The sequence below is a fragment of the Lissotriton helveticus genome, chromosome 1_1, assembly GCF_964261635.1.
Source record: "Lissotriton helveticus chromosome 1_1, aLisHel1.1, whole genome shotgun sequence".
NCBI classification, from domain to species: domain Eukaryota; kingdom Metazoa; phylum Chordata; class Amphibia; order Caudata; family Salamandridae; genus Lissotriton; species Lissotriton helveticus.
In genome coordinates, this window is record NC_136057.1 from 830,736,895 (window position 1) to 830,756,164 (window position 19,270).

The 19,270-nt window shown below is 47.5% G+C and overlaps 1 protein-coding gene across 2 annotated transcripts in view; it reads right to left on the reverse strand.

Moving 5' to 3' along the window:
- WASHC4 (WASH complex subunit 4) overlaps positions 1-19,270 on the reverse strand; it is a 1,268,393-nt gene that overhangs the window by 313,393 nt on the left and 935,730 nt on the right. For both annotated transcript variants that reach the window (XM_078674607.1, XM_078674599.1), the window contains exon 30: positions 17,898-17,994. In XM_078674607.1, coding sequence (XP_078530733.1) covers positions 17,898-17,994 — 97 coding nt within the window. The remainder of the gene's footprint in view (positions 1-17,897; positions 17,995-19,270) is intronic.

Consider the following 19,270-nt stretch of genomic DNA (forward strand, 5'->3'; position numbering starts at 1 on the left):
ATGACGGACATGGAGTTGACTGCCGCTGCCTACCGATACGCAGGGCTATTACTGAAGAAAAATTCTCCGGATTCAGTCAGATGCCTGGGAGTAATTCTTAGGTAAGGCATCTTTAACTAATAGTCTCTTTCAGATAATATTTTCCTACCTAAGGTGTCCAGCCTCTTGAATTCCCTATCTGGGAATGTGCAGGGATTTATATGGCAAGTAGAGGCCTGGACACCAAGCTCTCCAGGGTAGGGTGTTCTGTGTGGAAACTGGAATGCCCTGGGGCGGGGTGATGGTGGTGGGTAATTGTCCCATCACAGAAGCCCCTGTGCCAGGCTTGGACCAGGTCCCAAACAATACGTCTATCAGGACTTGCTTAAATGGGAGCAGCAGGTCTGAAGGGGTCACTCCCGGATGAAGCATCTCTGTCAAAATAGAAGTCTTGACGGCCACTGAGGGCAGAGTAAGGCCCAAGACCTCGGGATGTCTTCTCACCACCATAGCAAAATGGTAAGAAGAGAGACCATGCCAGTATCTGGGGAGGTGTCCAGTCCACCGGTCTGCCAATTCCTCACACCAGTCAGTGTTGGGTTCTAGGAGTTGTACAAAAGGGGGTGGTGATGGACGGAGCATCTGAATCAATCAAACACTCACACTCTGTCAAAAGATCTGGGTTTAATCCATCACCGTTCTTTAGCCCACTCTGCCACCCCAGTTCAGACATGGCTATATGCAAATCAGTCTGACCCTGTGCCTCATGGGAACAGTCCAGCCCGAACTGCCAAGCCATGTCTTCCCTGGACCAGAAACAAGCTTCCGAGGACCGGTTTCTGGCATTCCAGCCGTCTTCAGCCCGGCTTGCTTGAATCCAGTGGCAAAGTGAGCAAGGGACTCACGTCTGAGCATACCCTGCCACACTTATGGCGGCCAAAAGTGGTACAAAAGGGGGTGGTGATGGAAGGAGCATCTGAATCAATCAAACACTCACACCCAGTCAAAAGATCTGGGTTTAATCCATCACCGTTCTTTAGCCCACTCTGCCACCCCAGTTCAGACATGGCTATATGCAAATCATTCTGACCCTGTGCCTCATGGGAACAGTCCAGCCCGAACTGCCAAGCCATGTCTTCCCTGGACCGGAAACAAGCTTCCGAGGACCGGTTTCTGGCATTCCAGCCGTCTTCAGCCCGGCTTGCTTGAATCCAGTGGCAAAGTGAGCAAGGGACTCACGTCTGAGCATACCCTGCCACACTTATGGCGGCCAAAAGCGGTACAAAAGGGGGTGGTGATGGACGGAGCATCTGAATCAATCAAACACTCACACCCAGTCAAAAGATCTGGGTTTAATCCATCACCGTTCTTTAGCCCACTCTGCCACCCCAGTTCAGACATGGCTATATGCAAATCAGTCTGACCCTGTGCCTCATGGGAACAGTCCAGCCCGAACTGCCAAGCCATGTCTTCCCTGGACCGGAAACAAGCTTCCGAGGACCGGTTTCTGGCATTCCAGCCGTCTTCAGCCCGGCTTGCTTGAATCCAGTGGCAAAGTGAGCAAGGGACTCACGTCTGAGCATACCCTGCCACACTTATGGCGGCCAAAAGCGGTACAAAAGGGGGTGGTGATGGACGGAGCATCTGAATCAATCAAACACTCACACCCAGTCAAAAGATCTGGGTTTAATCCATCACCGTTCTTTAGCCCACTCTGCCACCCCAGTTCAGACATGGCTATATGCAAATCAGTCTGACCCTGTGCCTCATGGGAACAGTCCAGCCCGAACTGCCAAGCCATGTCTTCCCTGGACCGGAAACAAGCTTCCGAGGACCGGTTTCTGGCATTCCAGCCGTCTTCAGCCCGGCTTGCTTGAATCCAGTGGCAAAGTGAGCAAGGGACTCACGCTTGAACATACCCTGCCACACTTATGGCGGCCAAAAGCGGTACAAAAGGGGGTGGTGATGGACGGAGCATCTGAATCAATCAAACACTCACACCCAGTCAAAATGGCGGCCAAAAGCGGTTCTAGGAGTTGGCATTCTTAAGGGCTCAATGGATCCTCCCAATCTTCCCCAAGTTCCAAACCGTAGGAATGAGGCTCTGGCTCCAGTCTGAAGAGGGAATGCTCCAGTCATAGCTGGAGTCAGGTGACACTCCTCCTCTTCCATGTTGGAGTTGGGAATAGTGACTGCGCCGGGAGCGTCGACATCGGCACCAGTGTCGCGTAAGTTTAAAAGTGATACTACTGGCGTCAGGCCGGATCTATCTGTGGATCCAAGGGGCCTGATTGGCACCAGGGACAGACCTGCCAGCAGGGAACCAGTAGAGGCCCCTCCCAAAGCTGCGGAGCCTGAAGGGGTGCATGCAGGGACAGGCCACCCAAAAATGAGGTGCATGGCCTCAAACTTCACGGAGTTGGGTAAGAGTCGCTCCAGCTCCCGGAAACATGGGTAGGCGTCAATGGAGAGCCAGGACTCAAATGACGATGCTCGCTCGTCTCGACGGATGACTTTGATGGACGGCGTGTAGTTGAAGACCTCTTAGACTTCTTACTCTTTCTTCTTGCGGGACTTCCCTGACGCTGAGATGACTTCGACTGTGATGAAGATCGATGGCTCCGCAACCGATCCCAGGACCTTCCTCTCGACTAGAATCAAGACTGCCGCTCCATCACATGTTGAGTGGCAAAGAGCTTGAGGGACCGCACCCTCAATGCCTTGGGGTGCATAGCATGGCAGACATCACAGACCTTTGAGTTATGGTCAAACTCAAGACACCAGAGGCAGACAAGATGCAGGTCCTCCATCAAAAAAGGCATTCAAAAAATGACTTGTGGTTGCTCCCTCTGGATCTGCACTAGCGTGGAAAGAAAAGAACCGACGTCAGCGCACTGGGGTGGTGCCTATAAAGGCACAATGCACACTACATCCAGTGCCCAAAATGCCACGCGGAGCCAAACAACATCTCCTACCCAGAATGCAGGGATACTCCTCACAAAAAATATCCAGATCCAGTCTGGGTATAATTCTAAAGTAAAGAATCTACAGCTAGAAGTCTCTATCAAATAAGAAAAAATATTCAGTTACCATTTGTGCGAAGCCATGCAAGCCTCCATGGGCATAATGAGAAGACAATGTTGATCTTCTTGGAACATCCAGGTAACCAGTCAGTTAGTCAGTCAAATACACTTTATTCGATTTGTTAAAATCATAAAAGGCATACAAAGTTTACATACAAGCATATAAAATAAAGCAATTCATGTATTTACAAAACTCAGTCCAAGGCCCTATTGAACAAATACGCTGCTGTTAATCAAGTTCAGTTTAAAAATGGTTAATACAAAACAATCAGAATAATACATTTAGTGGCGTGTTTTTCGTTTGAATTCTAATTGCCGCCACTAAAAAACTGGCCACGTGAAAAATGATGCGGATGCTACTCAACATCTGAAGATGGATGAGAGCAGGCCTGACTTGGGTAAAGCCAGCCTCTCTCAAAATTGGTAGCAAGTATTTTTTTCTTATTCCTGAATAAAACCCGCAAAACATAATAAAATGCATGGTATCTTGTTGCGAAAAATTATCACAATTACAAGGCGGGCCACCTTCTGGTTTGCCCCATGATTGGCAACTACCCAAAGAGTAATGTATCAGGTTAAATCTGAATTTGATCAGTAGGACTCTGTGAAAGGGTTTGGTTACAATTTTAAGGTATGGCTCTAGTGCGGGAGAAAGTAACATGTAAAGCAATCTAACTGTGGGTTTCAGTAATTCCTGCTCCTCACGAGCCCTTCTAGACCTATCTATAAAATGGAACTTAGTCCAATTAACGTCCTACCTCCTGATGCAAGAAGGAGTTAAAAACAGCTCCGGGGGTCCTAACTGACTAAATGAGTTTCTCAGATATTCCAGCCAGGGTACCTTTTTAGCATGATCCAATGCCATAACATCGTTCAAGATAGCATGATTGAAGGTTATTTCTGGGTTGAGCCATGTTTTTACCCAGAATATTACCCAGAATATTAATGGGGCTAATTTCAGCTTATCTGAAACGTAATCCGAACCCACCTCTGAATGGATCGTAAAGGTGGGGGTGGACTGAGGAACAGACAAAAGCTATCTTAAAAACCTATTCTCCACTCTTTGGATCTTATCATGTGAAACATGGCCCCATACAGAAGAACCATATGTGGCAATTGGCATGCATTTTGTATTATAAACTTTTAAAAGAGCCTCCATGGGCCTGGTCCACAGCCGTTTTGAAAAGCCCATAAGGGCAGACGTGGATCTTGCCATGGATATACTTTTAGCCTTGATTTGGGAGGCCCACATCCCCTTCTCGTCAAAGAGAACCCCTAGATAAGAAAATGCGGCAACCCTGGAAACCACCTCACCCTTGCACATAAAGGTTTTGGATTTACACTTATATCTAAGTTGACCAACCACCATTGAATGGGATTTTTCCGCATTTATCTTCAGGTCCAAGCGATCCATAAAGACCCCGAATAGGTCCAACAGACTCTGGAGTCCCACCCCAGTACGAGCTAATAAGACTGCGTCGTCCGCGTATAGGAGAGCCGGTATAACTGCATCTCCTACACGCTGCACGTCCACCCCATGTACATCTAAATAATTTCCCAGTCAATTAATATAGATGGTAAAAAGGAGGGGTGCCAACATGCAGCCCTGTCGCACTCCCCGCTCCGATTTGAAACGGCTCGTACACCTGCCCTCCTTTGTGACCCTGACCGTTGCGAACAACTCCTGATGAAGAGACGCCATGAAGTTAACAAGTGAGGGGTCAATCCCTATCTCCAAGAGGATTGGCCACAACTTATCCCTATTCACCATATCAAAGGCCGAGGAGAGGTCCATAAAGGCAAAATATAGCGACCCCTCCTTCGCTACTGTGTATTTGGAACTTAAAAGATGCAGGTTTGAGCAGGTAACCACAAAAACCAGAAGCTGGGCTTTTTATAGAAAGGTAACCTCTATATCATTTCAATTTACTCTAATTTGTGGGTGGGAAAAGATAATTGGAGGCAGGTAGTTCCAGAGTGCTAGCAAAAAAGGGAAAAAATCTGGAGGCGCAGGGACGGGGGAAGTCATTCAAAACTGGGAAACAGAGACACTTGATCCTATAGAGTAGAATATTGTAATAAGCGAGTACCTGCGTATTCAGTTTAAATAAGAATCCATTGTGATTTGTGACCCTTTTTCTAATGGATGACTGGTGTCAAAGGGTTCAGAAAAGCCCTCTTGTTTATTTTGTTTGTAGTGAATGGTCAAAAGGTGCCATGTGATATAAATTAAGTACAAATAAAGCTGGTCTTTAGGGAAAAGAACACACTGTAAATGTGTTCTATAAATGAGAAGGCCCTTCAGGCTGCCACCCACCATGAGAGAAGCGATCATAGTACCACTAATGAAGAAGGGTTGGGATCCCACGTCCAGGGCTGCGTACCGACCGCTCTCCATGCTCGCAGTGGACTACAAGATCCTTAGTAAGATTTTGGCCACGCGTCTCTTGACAACATGGGCACCTTGGTGCACCCGGATCAATCGGGTTTTATCCCTGCCAGGAACACCGCGACGTGTATACAGCAATTGATCCGGGTCATGGGGGATGGAGGAGAGGGCTCGGTGGGGACGGCAGTGCTGTCGGTGGATATCGAAAAGGCGTTCGATAGCGTGGAGTGGTCGTATTTGTTTCGAGTGTTGAGGGGATTTGGTCTAGGTGATCATTTTATACGCTGGACCAGTCTGTTGTACAGCTCTGCCACGGCGAGGGTTCGCACGGGACGCACTATCTCAGCGGCCTGTCAGGTGGAGAGAGGTACTCGTCAGGGCTGTTCTCTGTCCCCGCTACTGTTTGCGCTGGCAATTGAACCGCTAGCAGCGCATGCCCGTCAGGGTCGATTGTACGAGGGAGTCTTGCTGCGTGGGGAGCCTCATCACATATCTTTATATGCTGACGATCTCCTCTTATACTTGGCTGATACAGGGGACGCCTTGCAGGGCGCCAGATGATTGCTCGGTGAATTCGACCGCTTGTCAGGTCTGCAGGTGAATTGGAACAAGACCTGTTCGTTTCCCCTATCCCCTGGGGATCGGATGCCCTCGGCACTTGATGGCCTGAGGTGGTAACCCGACTGCCTACCGTATTTGGGTGTCCGCATATTTCACACCCCCATTGACCTCTTTGACGGGAATGTGGGCAGCGCGCTGAGAGGGCTCAGAGGCAGTATAGTGTTCTGGCGTACTCTCCCCATATCGGTAGCTGGGCGCGTATCGCTCTTGAAGATGGTGGCGCTCCCACGGCTGCTTTATTTTTTCCGTACTTTGCCGATCTGGATCCCTGTTTCCTTTTTTCGGACGCTCCGGGCGATGATGACAGGGTTTATCTGAGGATCTGGCAGACGGCGGATAGCGTTGGCCACCCTGATGAGACCGAGAGAGGAAGGGGGGCTGGCAGCCCCAGACTTCGAGTGGTACTATCTGGCGGCACAGCTGCAATGGCTTACACAGGCAGTGGCGCGAGAGTTTAGGGGGCCTGACGGACCGCGGGGTAGGGTCATCCCCAGACACGTACTGTTGTTTATCATTCTCCTGCAGAAGCTCCGATTGGACCAGCTCACCCTCAAGGAGTGCACCCTCCGGTCATGTTGGATGCGTAGTCAGAATAGCGCAGGGTTCGCGAGCCCATATGCCCTGGAAATCCCCCTGGGTATGTGCACGGCCCTCCCTCATGGTGGGGACTGGTCGACATTGGCTGGCTGGGAGGAGTGCGGCTCCACATGATTGGGGATTTATATAGAGACGGTGTCTTGATGCCTTTCCCGGCCTTGCAGGAGGCCTTCGACCTGCCGAGGGGGGATTACTTATTGCACGCTGCCCATGTGGCGGGAATTCAGAAACAGTGGAAGATGGGATTTCGGAACCCCCAACATCGTTGGGGTGTCAGTACGTCACTATGGCGGCGGGTACGTTTAAGGCCATCACCTGCTTATATCGGCGATTGTCCACGGAAAACCTTTCCCCTCTGGATAGCTTGAGAGGTAAATGGGAGGGTGATCTTGGTAAGCCCATCCCCGAGACGACATGGTCACAGTTGTTGAGGCGGGCCTGGAAGGGCACGCGCAATGCCAGGTTTCAACTGGTCCTCAATCGCTGTGCCCTCGGTGCAATGCAGAAGGCGCTGATTTTGGTCACATGTTCTGGTCCTGTGTGGGGTTAGGCTCTTACTGGGTGGATGTGATGTCATGTTTGAACCGAGTGACGGCGCGTGAGCTGGAAGCTGAGGTGGGAACCTGCCTTTTGTTGAGGTTTCCGCACACCCCCAACACTAAAGTAACGAGCAAATTTTATGATTTAGGTTTAATTATGGCGAAAAGGGAACTTACCATGCACTGGAAGACGAGGACGGGTCCTAGCTTTGGGAGGTGGAAGGCGAGCTTCCAGCACTGGGCGGGGAGTGAGGCGACGCTTCGGCTCCAGCTGGCCAGGCGTTCCCCTAATGACAAGGCGCTGGAAGTTGCAAGGGCCTGGGGAGCGTTAGTGATGGAACTCCAATCCCCGGTTGAGATGGACGACGGAGACGAGGTGCAGGCAGATGTAGATCAGGGAGTGAGGACCAGAGCAGGGGATCCCGGGAACGCAGAGGGGAATGTTTTAGATGGGGACACTTAAGTACATATAGGGAGGAGCTAAGCACTACACGACACATTCAGAAATACTGAGAGTTCAGGAGGGAGACTCGGAGCACATGTGAACAACCAGATGGAATCCACTACCTATTGAGATTAATGATGATGATATCTCGCATTGAATTGGGTTAAGTTTTGTGGAATCCAGGATTGCAGGCGCTTTGTAGCAAGGAGACACTTGAGGGCACACTGACAGAGGGGTGGGGGTAGAGGGGAGGGGGATGGAGGAACTAGGGGGGGTGGGGTACAACATTTAGTATTGGTTAATCCTGTTTTTGACAATGTATATTGAAATGCATACAAGTTCTTATTGCATGTGATGTTTCACTGCTAACGTGCTGCTTGCTGACTCAATAAAAAATATATTAAAAAAAATTATGTGAAATTTTTATTGAATGATTAGGTTTCTATATGATGCTCTCACACATGGAGTATAATGTATTTTGTTTATGATCAGAACTAGAGTAAGAAAATGTTTGCACTAAAACATTTTAATAATAAATGAGAAGGCCCTTAATGCATAGCAAATGACGATTGTTTCAGGCTTCGTTTTTGAAACATTATCCTTTGTATTAGAGCTAGTTAGTGGTAATTTCTTTAAGAGAGCAAAACCTTTCTTTTGGGTGGCAATTGGATTGGGATCACATTGAGTAAAGACAGACATCAATGTACTTGCCCAGCAGTGAGGGTAGACTGTGCTGAACTTAAACAGTTCTATTATCTCACTCTGCCACAAGTGTACACAAAAGATGGAGTACAATGGAAGGTAGATCAACTGTATAATATTATTTTTTATAACCAACTTTTATTGATTTTTGCATACACTGACAACCAATGCAACCAGACATACACTGACAACCAATGCAACCAGACCTCCGCCCACCCAAATACGAAACAGTACCTTATAAAGCACAACCGAGTCCCAGGCATTCCCGGCATCCTATCTGTTGTAGTCCCACCATTTGCCCCATATGTTCTCATGTTTCTGGGGGCAGCCCCGGACTTCGTAAATGGATTGTTCCTGTTCTGCGCATCAGTACACACCTCGTCACCACTCATCCACAAAGGGGTTCGGGGAATTCCATTTGCGGGCAATATCCGCTTAGAAACCAGCGTTGCAACCTCAAAGATTTGTTCCATCCTTTGCCCGCCCACGTCTTCCAATAGTCCCAGCAAAGCAACCCTGAGAGTAATATCTAGGGGCCAGCCCAGACGTAAGGAGAGCTCCCTCCCTATCTCAACCCACCAATCTCAGGCAGGACCACACCGAATGCAAGAAGTCTGCATACAGCCAAGAGCACTTGTATGAATAGGCTAGAGGGATCCTACCAGTTTGGTGAAGCCGTATAGGGGTAATGTTAGTAATGAGTAAGTAGTTAAGCTGGACCAGTCGACATCGCGTGGAGCTAGCCAATTACACAGGGGCCATCCCAGCCTTGCACCACTCTGCATCCTTAGGCTCCCCCACCCATGCCTCCCACCTCTGTTTCAGCTCAGTAAAATGGTACTGGTCATTGATGACTAAGGAGCTGTACAGCTGTGAAATGGATCCCTTCTGTAGCTTCCCCATCAACAATTTAGCCCCAATGAGGATGAATTCCGGGACCAGAGTGCCAGGGAAGATATTGGCCGACAGTGCATGTTGCAACTGCAAGTATTAGTGAAGCTGGGTACGAGAAAGTTGATACTGCTCCTGCAGGTCCCCACACGCCTTTACCAGAGTACCAGCCCAAACATCCCCAAGGTGAGTAATGCCAATCCAATCCCATTTGCACAAAGAACTCCAAGGAGAGTCAACTCCGTAAACCTACGGTAGTAGCCCACAAAGTAAAGTGCCACCTTCTAGAACAAGCATTTGCAATGCAATAGGTCTCGCATTAGGAAAGTTTGAGTTATTAGTCTTGTAAATGACAATTTTTTGATTTATGTGTTGGTTTTGAAAATGGCTAAATTAATAGCTTTGAGAAACTGTGTTATCCCTGTGCACTCAGCTTTTAAGGAGAATTACTTGGTGAATATGGAAACTTTATCCGGTTGGCGCTGCATCCGTCGCACGTAGTCTGACCGTGCCTTCAAATTAACAGTTTGTGGTGTGGGCAGAATCACCTACCCACTAGAATGTGCGCTCAGTAAACAATGAAACACGTTGGTTTCTTCACGAGATTCAATTTATTTACTTTCCAAATTTGAAATGTCTTCAAACATCTTTTAACTCAAATGTTGAATTCAATGGCTTGTTGCATACATAATTTTGATCTTATGGTGCAATCTTCATGATAATCACAATGCTTAAATCCACCCAATGCATTTCCGGTCAACAAACATGGACCCTTCGTCAGGGGTCTGAAACAAGGGGTAAAACAGGACCAAATCAGTTACTCCATCAACAATATTAAAAAAAATAGATACATAGCTGTAGTGCCCAAAGTGAACGTGTAAGTTTGAGGTACGAACCCAGGCATGTTGAAAAGGTCGCGGCCGCGGTGATAGAATCTCAGAAATATGGTGTAAAGTGAAACGGGTTTGATTTGAATCACAGTCCATGCAAGAGAATTGTGAGTAAGTAAATAGAATGGAACGTGAGGAAAAAAGAAAGAAACCGAGTACCACGGCGTGCTGCATGCATAGCGCGAAGGAAAAACATAGCTCGAGGCAGTGTAGAAAAACTTACATGAGGACCGGACGGTGCTGCGTCTCGGGAGGATCCGAAAGTTTAGGAAGTTGGGCAAAACGAAACGTGATTTGTGACCCGAAGGTCACGTGATCGGTATCAACTAACCAATAGGAAAGCGAATAGTCACGAGAGCCTCCACCATGTGATCTGGGTATCCAAGCTTCAAACCAGGAAGTACTGGTGTTCTCGCAACGGATAATAAAGTTGCATGAAAATAACTCAAAGATAAAACGTGTGACAATGCAATGAAATATCGTGCAAAAGAAAGCGGACTTGGTGAAAAGAAAAGACATAGAACAGTATAATGTACATTACAAATGTACAAAATCGGTGACTTCATCATATGTGAATAGACAGTGGGGACCCAGTCTAGGTCATAAGTCAATGTATAATGTTATAATGACTAATTATAGAAAGCATGAATGTTCAATTCGGTCATTCATCCCAACTGGATGAGCAGAATTTAATTTTTTAATCCAATAAAACTCGCCTCTTAGTCTTTGTTTTAAAGGGTCCACGTCCCGGCGTTGTGGGATAGTCTCCAAAATCATAAATCTTAATTGTGCAATTTGATGACCTGCTTCTTTCCAATGGCATGCTATGGTTGATTTCATATTTGCGAGACGTATGTTACTCTTATGTTCGGTAATGCGAACTTTAATTTTGCGCTCCGTTTGTCCCACGTATATTTTGCCACAAGGGCATTTTATTGCATAGATACAATTGGTGGTATCGCAGGTACTGGTATGATGTAGTTCAATTTGATTACCTTTAGTTGGATGTGTGAAATGTTATTACAGGGAAAACTTTCACACATCCAAATATGAAATCGACCATAGCATGCCATTGGAAAGAAGCAGGTCATCAAATTGCACAATTAACTTCCGCACTAGTAGAAAAGTGCACACAGGGGTGTGTACAAACTGCAGCAACAGCATTACTTGCATTCGGATGGCATTGTCTGTTCCCACATCCTTTTGTAATGGCACATTCAGCTGTTTAAATAGGGCAGCCTCGAGACTGCACCCCTGAAGGTGTGGACTGCGGGGTGGTAAAGGTACACGGTTCCGGCGAGCAGTAAAAAATAAATAAACAACATGCAAATGTAACCCCTTGTTCGTCATCCTGCGTGCGATTAAACGTTTCTGTCCTAAAAGAGGCGCCTGCACCCAGGAAGAGTACAGAAAATACAGTGTGAGAGTTCAAACACACATCAAGCTCGTATGAGCACGAGCTGTAATTTCAGCATGGATGATTCACTTTAAATAGGTATCAACACAAGACATTTTGTAGAGAAGGACACAGTACCCATTGGAGGAAATAAATAGGAAGTTCCCGCCTTCAACATGGCCTCCATTCATTGCGCACTGAGTACAGCGATCACAGAAAACAAACAGCAAAGTGGAAAGCTGCATTGCATCTGGTGCAAAATAAAATTTACCGAAAGAACCATCCACAAACAAAGTAGCACACAAGAAATCGCGGAGCAGTCAGAACAACAGCCCGGGCTGCAATCACCAGGAGAATGTTCAGAAAGCTGAGCATCACGAAAGCAACAGTACGTCAAGAAATCCCACTAAAAGCATCGTAGCATTTGAGTATTGCAAAAGGTGCGCGTGAAGCTTCAACTCCACAGACTTGTAACAGCTATGCTACATCAGGAATGAAGACTATCTGCAATCTCTGTACTGCGACACACGTCTTCTCTCTCAGGAAAAGACCCCGTTTTTAAACGCACAAAGAAATGGTGCTAGGAGCGAGTGCTCCGCAAAGTGATAAGAAGCTAAGCTGTGTACAGTATTTAAAGGGCTGTCAACACTTGCCTCAGATAACCCATAATCGTTGCTTGGCAGGCACAAAAAACTGCCTCCCCCAGTCCCTTCCCCAAAAGCAGAACGAAGTCAGAGTGGGGCTGGGGAGAGGAGGCGGGGGAGAGCTCTTTGAAATGTGAAGCTCTCAGCGAGGGGGGAGGAAAAGTTCCCTTTGAAGCACGCACGGCCTCGCGGCCGTGAAAGAAGTGTGAACAAGCAACAAATGGCTTTCATGTGGTGATGCGAGGCAGGCGGATAGAAGCGCGTTCACGAGACCACATGCACTTCTGGAAATCCGCATTTTTCAGAGTTGAGTTTAGCCCCAATAGTCTCGTCCTATCCATTCCTTGCGGAATGGGATAGGCGAGACCTAAAAACAGCACCACCCATGTATTCTCTGGAAGGGAGCAGTGAATTGGGATTCAGTAGAGCAGGCCTAGGAGTTCGTCAAGGCCTAGAAAGGTCAGTTCCATGCAGTAGGTCGGGTCGTCCCATACCCCGTTAAACCAATCGTTCATCACCACCACCTGCGCGGCCAGGTAGTGACAATACAAATCAGCCGTACCCATCCCACCATCATAAGGGGATTTCCAGGATTAATGAAGATCACACGGGGCGACCGCCTGCACACAGGAAAGTGGGGATCGTAGAAGTGAAGGATTGGAGTCAATGCTTGGGAAGTGGGTGGGAAAGTTTGAGAAAACAAAGAAAGCGGGTCAGATTCATCATTTTAAACAAGGCCATCCTCCCCAAGACATGAAGTGGGAGACGCTTCCATCTTTACAGATCCCTTCTCGTACTTGCAACCAGAAAGGTCAAATTAAGGCTCCACACTAGGTCCAGTAGGTGCGTGATATAGATGCTCAGGTACTGAAAGATAGGTAGTGCACAAGGATCGCAGAGTGCCAAAAGCAGGTGCTCGATTCACCTGAAATGGGGACCAACAGGGATTCAGCCATATTCACCCGGAGACCAGAAGCTTCCTCATAAAGTGTCAGTCTTTCTAAGCGTCGTGAACCTGAGGCCTGTGGGTTCCCTAAGAATAGCAAAATGTAATCTGTGTACAGCGCACAAGCGTTACACCAAATGAGGCGTGCCAAAGGCTTAATGGCCAGTGCAAATATAAGGAGGGAGAGGGGACAGCCCTTCTAAGTACCTCTACGGATGGGGAAAGTGGGTGTGGGGGAGAATGTGATTAACCTGATCCTGGGTTGGCATACAATAGGCCAACAAGAGTACACAAATTGGTCCCCATTCCTCTCCAACACCACACTCAAAAAGGACCAAACAACTGTGTCAAAGGCCTTCTCAAAATCCACTATGAGAAGAGCTGAAGGGCTTCACATGTTGAGCTTGGGAGAGGGACACCTGGACACTCTGTATACAATGCCGGGTACCGTGGGCCGGCATCAAGCCACATTGATCCGGATGGATCCATTAGGGCAGAGCACGGCACAGCAGATTAGCCAAAACCTTGGCAAACACTTTCAAGAACGAGGGAAATGGGTCTATAAAAGTGCAGTTGTGGAACAGCTGGCCAGCTTTAGGGATCACCACAATGATGGCCAAATCCAACCCCTAAGGGGAAGGTCCCCATCTCCAATGCCTTGTTGTACTTCACCAGCAGACTGGTCAGTAGGAAACACCATAATTTCCGAAAATAATCAGCAGGAAATCAATCCAGGCCAGGGGATTTTCCCTGGGGTCTCCCAGATTTCCTCGACAGTGAACAGGTAGTCAGGATCCCTGGCAAAACACAAGGGGATCAAGGGTAGCAGGATGTCACCCAACACCGGGTCCGCAACCTCACTGGAGGCCCTGGCATGCGTTCGTACAGAGTGCTGTAATAATCTGCAAACACTTGTGCGATAGTGAGCCCCACTCATACAATTGCCCCTCAGGACTCTGATCAGGGGAACCACCCTGGAGGCACCCAGTCACGTAGTTTACGTGACTTGTCCACTTGTTTATAAACCTTCTAAGTTGATTCCTTCCAGCCTTTCCGAGCTTCCTCCAGCTGGATTTGTCCCATGCAAGATCACGTCAGTGCCAACTGACAGTCAAGTTCGGCACAGGGCTGCCACCGCACAATTTGCTCCAGGGTGAGGAATTGGGCCTTCAAGGCAGAGACGTTTTAAGGCATGGACAAAGGGGGCTCCCTGATACAGCCAGCTCTGTTCTGCAGGGAGCCTTGTCTATGGCCTTGAATAATTCTTAAACAAATTAGCTTAAATAACATTTTCCTTTAATTTATTTTTAATATGGGTGATGTATGTGTGAGAAGTTGGCCTGGCATATGCTGCCCACTAGTTCTAGTGTGCACCTTGCACCAGTCCAAACAACCCTTATTGATGATAGGTTTAAAGGCAATCTTCATTAAAAGCTATCCTAGTGGTAGCTATGGAGAGCAGCCTTCAGGCCAAGTCTTGAAGGAGTGTAAAGCAGCTTGGTGATTATAACCTCTTGAATGTCCAAATGAAAGGAGAACCACACATGGTATATATTGCATATATGTATTTATTACTAAACACTCTCTACTAACTTCTTTATGAGATTAGAGAACAATATACACAATATCAACACTTTAGAACTTCAGTAAATAGCACAATATACAATGGGCCCCAGGGGGAGACCAAACTAAATATTAAGAAAGTGGTATAAGAACTACAACTTGACTAGACACAGTGCCTAGAGCACGTAGAACGCTGGGACCCCAAGGAACCACCCAAGGTAGTGACACAGGGGACCCACGGGGACGTGTGCAGTGTGAGAACACAGCTGCGAGCTCCATTAGCTTCTATGGGGAAAGTCGCGGTTGGAACTTTAAAGGTTAAGGACACTTAGGAGAGGACTTTGAGCAAACCCCTTTAGACCTAGGGGATTCTAGGGCCAACACCGACGGAGCACCGGAGTACTCGAGTTACCTCACCCAGGGAAGCCGGGTGCATAGGTGTCAAATGGTGTCGGGTCGCGTCGTCGTTTTCAATTGTGACCTGCTGCAAAGTGCTGCTGCCGGAACGAAGGAAAGTGTCCGGAGGGATCCAAGCCTGGATCGAGAATGTGACTAACCTGAAAGCAGAGAAGAGAGAGTCTGGGTCACTAGCCAGTGACCAGGGGCACGATAAACCAATGCCACCGATGTCGGGTGCTTCAGGTGCGAAGAGGTGAAGCTTGACTCTGCAGCCATGAGGACGAGGAGGCGTCGACGACAACCAGGAGCTGGATTCGAGCTGTCCCACGAAGGATGTCGAGTGCGGCGGTGTCGGTGCTCGGATTGAACCCAACAAGCCTTGGCAGCAGCAACCCACGGAGGAAGAGAAAAGATGCTTCGGTGCGGACCAGCAAGGTCTGCGCGACTCCCATAGTGGTGGAGAGTCAGGGCACGTCTGGAGCAACCAGGGAAGCCAATTGAAAGTTAGAGTTACCTTCACAGGGACCCACCAGTCGACGGACTAGGGATCGCGAAGGGACCTCGAGTGGAATCCCACAATATAAGCCCACGGGACACTTGGCGAGTGTAGGCCAGTAATCTGTGGAAAAGCTGCTCGGGGCTTGGACTACAAGTAGCCCACAGCACAGCCTCAAGGTTCGCCAAGAAGCTTATGCACTTGCAAATGTGCACGGTGTCCAGGGGTTCCGGTTCCACGGTCCCCACAAGGGCTACGGGTCTCAGCTTTGCTGGGAGCTCGGGTCGGCCTCTGGGAAGTCTGCGAACCCACCTCCTGTGCTGCAAATTCTTCGGAGTCCGGCGGGAGCTTCAGAGATGCACACCAGTCAGATGTTTCTTAGGTGCCTGCCAAGTAGGGGAGTAACTTCTTTACTCCAACGGAGATTCTCCAGTTATCTAGCTCCTTGTAGTTGGCGAAGTTCCAGGATTATGTATCAGAGTTTCGTGTAAGTAAATCTAAAGTTGTGCAGTCAGGGGTTCCTACTTTATAACCAAGGAAGGGGTGGGACAAACTCTGGGGACCCACCTATGGGAAGGTCAGGATAGAGGGGTGGTTACACCCATATCCTTTCGCACCAAAGCAGGGGCCGGTACCCCCTGCAACCGGTTTGAGCTGGACTATGTACAGGGACGCCAAATGTGCCACAAGTACAGACTGCAAAGCACTCTTGGAGTGCACCCACCCAGCCCCAACACACTAAAGCCTGTCTGGGCGGTGGTTACACCTCCCTGTGACAGGAAACCTATTGTCCAGCCCCCCTGCCGGAGTTTCATCCAGCAGCAGGAGAACAGACTCTTGTCTGTGGCTGCAGCATCCATTTTGTGATACCAGGGTTCTGTTACGCTGGTACCGGGTGTACCGGTGTGGTCAAGTTTCTCCCTCTAGACGGGTGGAATCATACCTCCGGAACTGGTGGGGAGGTATGATTCCAAGGTGTTTGACACCAAACACGTCATGTTTCCTGGCAGCCATTCCAAAGTTAGCATTTACAGCGAAGTTATAATGCACTTAAGAGTAAATGGCCTGGCTGCAAAGAGGCCCTGCTCATGCATGGGCACCCTCTAACACAAAACCCAGCACCCTGTCTTCAGGCTTGATAAGGCCTGCCATAGGGGCGACTGATAAGTTTACATGTGTAGTGATGTAAGGTAGATATAGGGAACCAAAATCTAAGTAAGCAGTGCATACACCTCCTTACACATGCTGCTGTAGCAGACCTGTGGTGTCGTTTTGAGTTGATTCTCAGGGGTGGCATAATACATGCTGCCTCCCCTGAGAGGCCTCTGGGGTACCTATGCCCTGGGTATATAGGATAGCATATACTAGGGACCAATCTGTGGTGTACCTAAAGTACATGCAATCATTTTAGAGAGGAAGCAGCTAAGCTGGTGTCCTGGATAGCAGGGCCCCAGCCAGACTAAAGTCGAAAAACAGTGAAACATCAGCAAAAAGTGGGGGTAACTATAAGAAGCATGTAGCATTCATAAACAAAGGTTCTTTTGGATCTAAACAAAACTTCACATATGCGAAATGGGAGAGAGTCACAGAGAATATTTGCAGTTATACGAGTGAGCTGCTACTGTATTATAATATTGAAAACACACGTCACTATCCTTGATTAGGTGTAAACACATTTAGAATTTGGACCAGTATGTCTGTGTACAGGCAGTGACGTGGCCAAAGGCTTGTAAAAAGCAGAAATTGGATCCTAAATTCAAAACTGTTCCCAACAGGGCCACCCAAATTACTTTAGGACCAGGGCCCTCAAAATCCTTAAGATGTTCCTGCTCCAAGGTTGTAAAGTGTTCGAGCTTCTGTTTCTCCCCGCCATGAATGTAGCCCTTGCCAGACCCCGAATAGCAGGCTTGCTCGCTACCCATACGGGACCAGCCGAGTCCACCATATCCAGAACTGTATAATATTTATTTACATGTATAGTTTTCTCAGCATGGACTATTGAATCATGTGTTGCTATATTGCCTGTTTATGTTTCCATTTCTGTATTGTTAGTACAAACGTGATTAGTTTACGAGCCCAGCTTCGCGCCCTAGCAAATCATTTAAATAAAGACACATCCACTAGATTCAGACTTGTAGACACTCTAGCATGAGTTTGGTGGTCAGAGCATATATGAAGCGAGGCAATAATGTACTGTGCATGTATATGCAAATCTCAGCTGTACACTGATGACCCAGGTCCATTTCTGGTGTGTGTATGCATTTATAAGAATGGGGGGGGCACGTATATGTCAGCTAAAGTATTACCATGCACTTACCCATCGCAAAACCATCATCAGTAAATGCAGCCCCAACTTTATTCTTTTTATTTAGTTTCTCCTTGCAGCTAATCGAATGCTCCACAAAGTTCAGGGTCTGGAATATAAACACAGGGGATGAGAATTTTAGCTGTGGATACTAACACTTCTTGCATCGGAACATTTTACAAATTCAATATTCTGAAAGGAGACGCAATAACTGGCAAGTTCTCTGCGTCGCAGGCGTCCAATAAGCAGTGTAACATAAAAGAACTAACCTGGGAAGAGACCTTGGCATATGAACACTACTCTAACAAACCATTTCTGGAATCTGTCACCATGGCAGGGAAAACCTCCGAGCTATTGGAATTTCACAAGAGGCTATCGCCCTGGCCCACACGAAAAACGTGCATGTCACAGATTGTGAGGCAAAAGAAAGTTCAAACACTCTTTCATAACGATTTCGGCACCCAACGGCAGGATTACGAACTATGCAAACTCAAGATAGGCACAGTTTGTTCCTTGATCCGTGCTGCCTGCCAGTGCCTTCTTCACACTTCAATTGCTAAATGATGAATGAAGATGCAAGTAAGAAAACAACAGAATGCGAGTGTGAGTGCTGCTAACGAAAGAAGAACAAGCATTAAAAATGCAATAGGTCTCGACTTTGATTAAGCTAAAGCCATTTGCTTTGCTATACAATATCATTAGCAAAGCAAATGGCTATAACTTAATCAAAGGACCTGTTGCATTTTCAATGCTTGTTTTTGGGAGCTGTTGCAGTGGTGGTTTTTCCCTTTTTTTGAGACTGTTTTGGGGATGTGAAGTGCAAGATTATTACTTCAAAATCCTCTGGACAAAGTTCTGTATCCTGGTCTGGCTTTCCGATCCTGGTTCTCTTGGGAGCCTGTTTCTTCTCCTGTCCTGCGACTACCCCTGTTTTGCCCAACCGCATTGATTGGACTCTGGCTTTCCTGATTAGACTTTTTGCAGGCTGTCCCACTCAACATGAGGGATCTCATGGCCAATCGAACAGGTCGCCAGGCATGAGGTCCTAGCAGGGAATTAACTGTGTGAGGACTGTATAACACAGTTTCTAAATAGGGTGTGTTAGGTTGCTATATGAGTCAGTTTAAACCCTTAGATAAACATGCAATAATTTTTGTCGTGGATATCTGTATGATGGTAATTCATAAGTATCACTCACTATTTAGAAATTTAATTTGTTTGTCTGGACATATTCTGGATCAGTGCTTAGACTTAATGGAAGTGCCAGTTCTCATTAAATTTATGTATATTTCCCATCAATTATCCAATGTTATTGGAAGTATTAATTGCAATGTACGGGTGTGTATTGTAATTTATGGTTGGTAATGGCATGATTAACTTTCAAG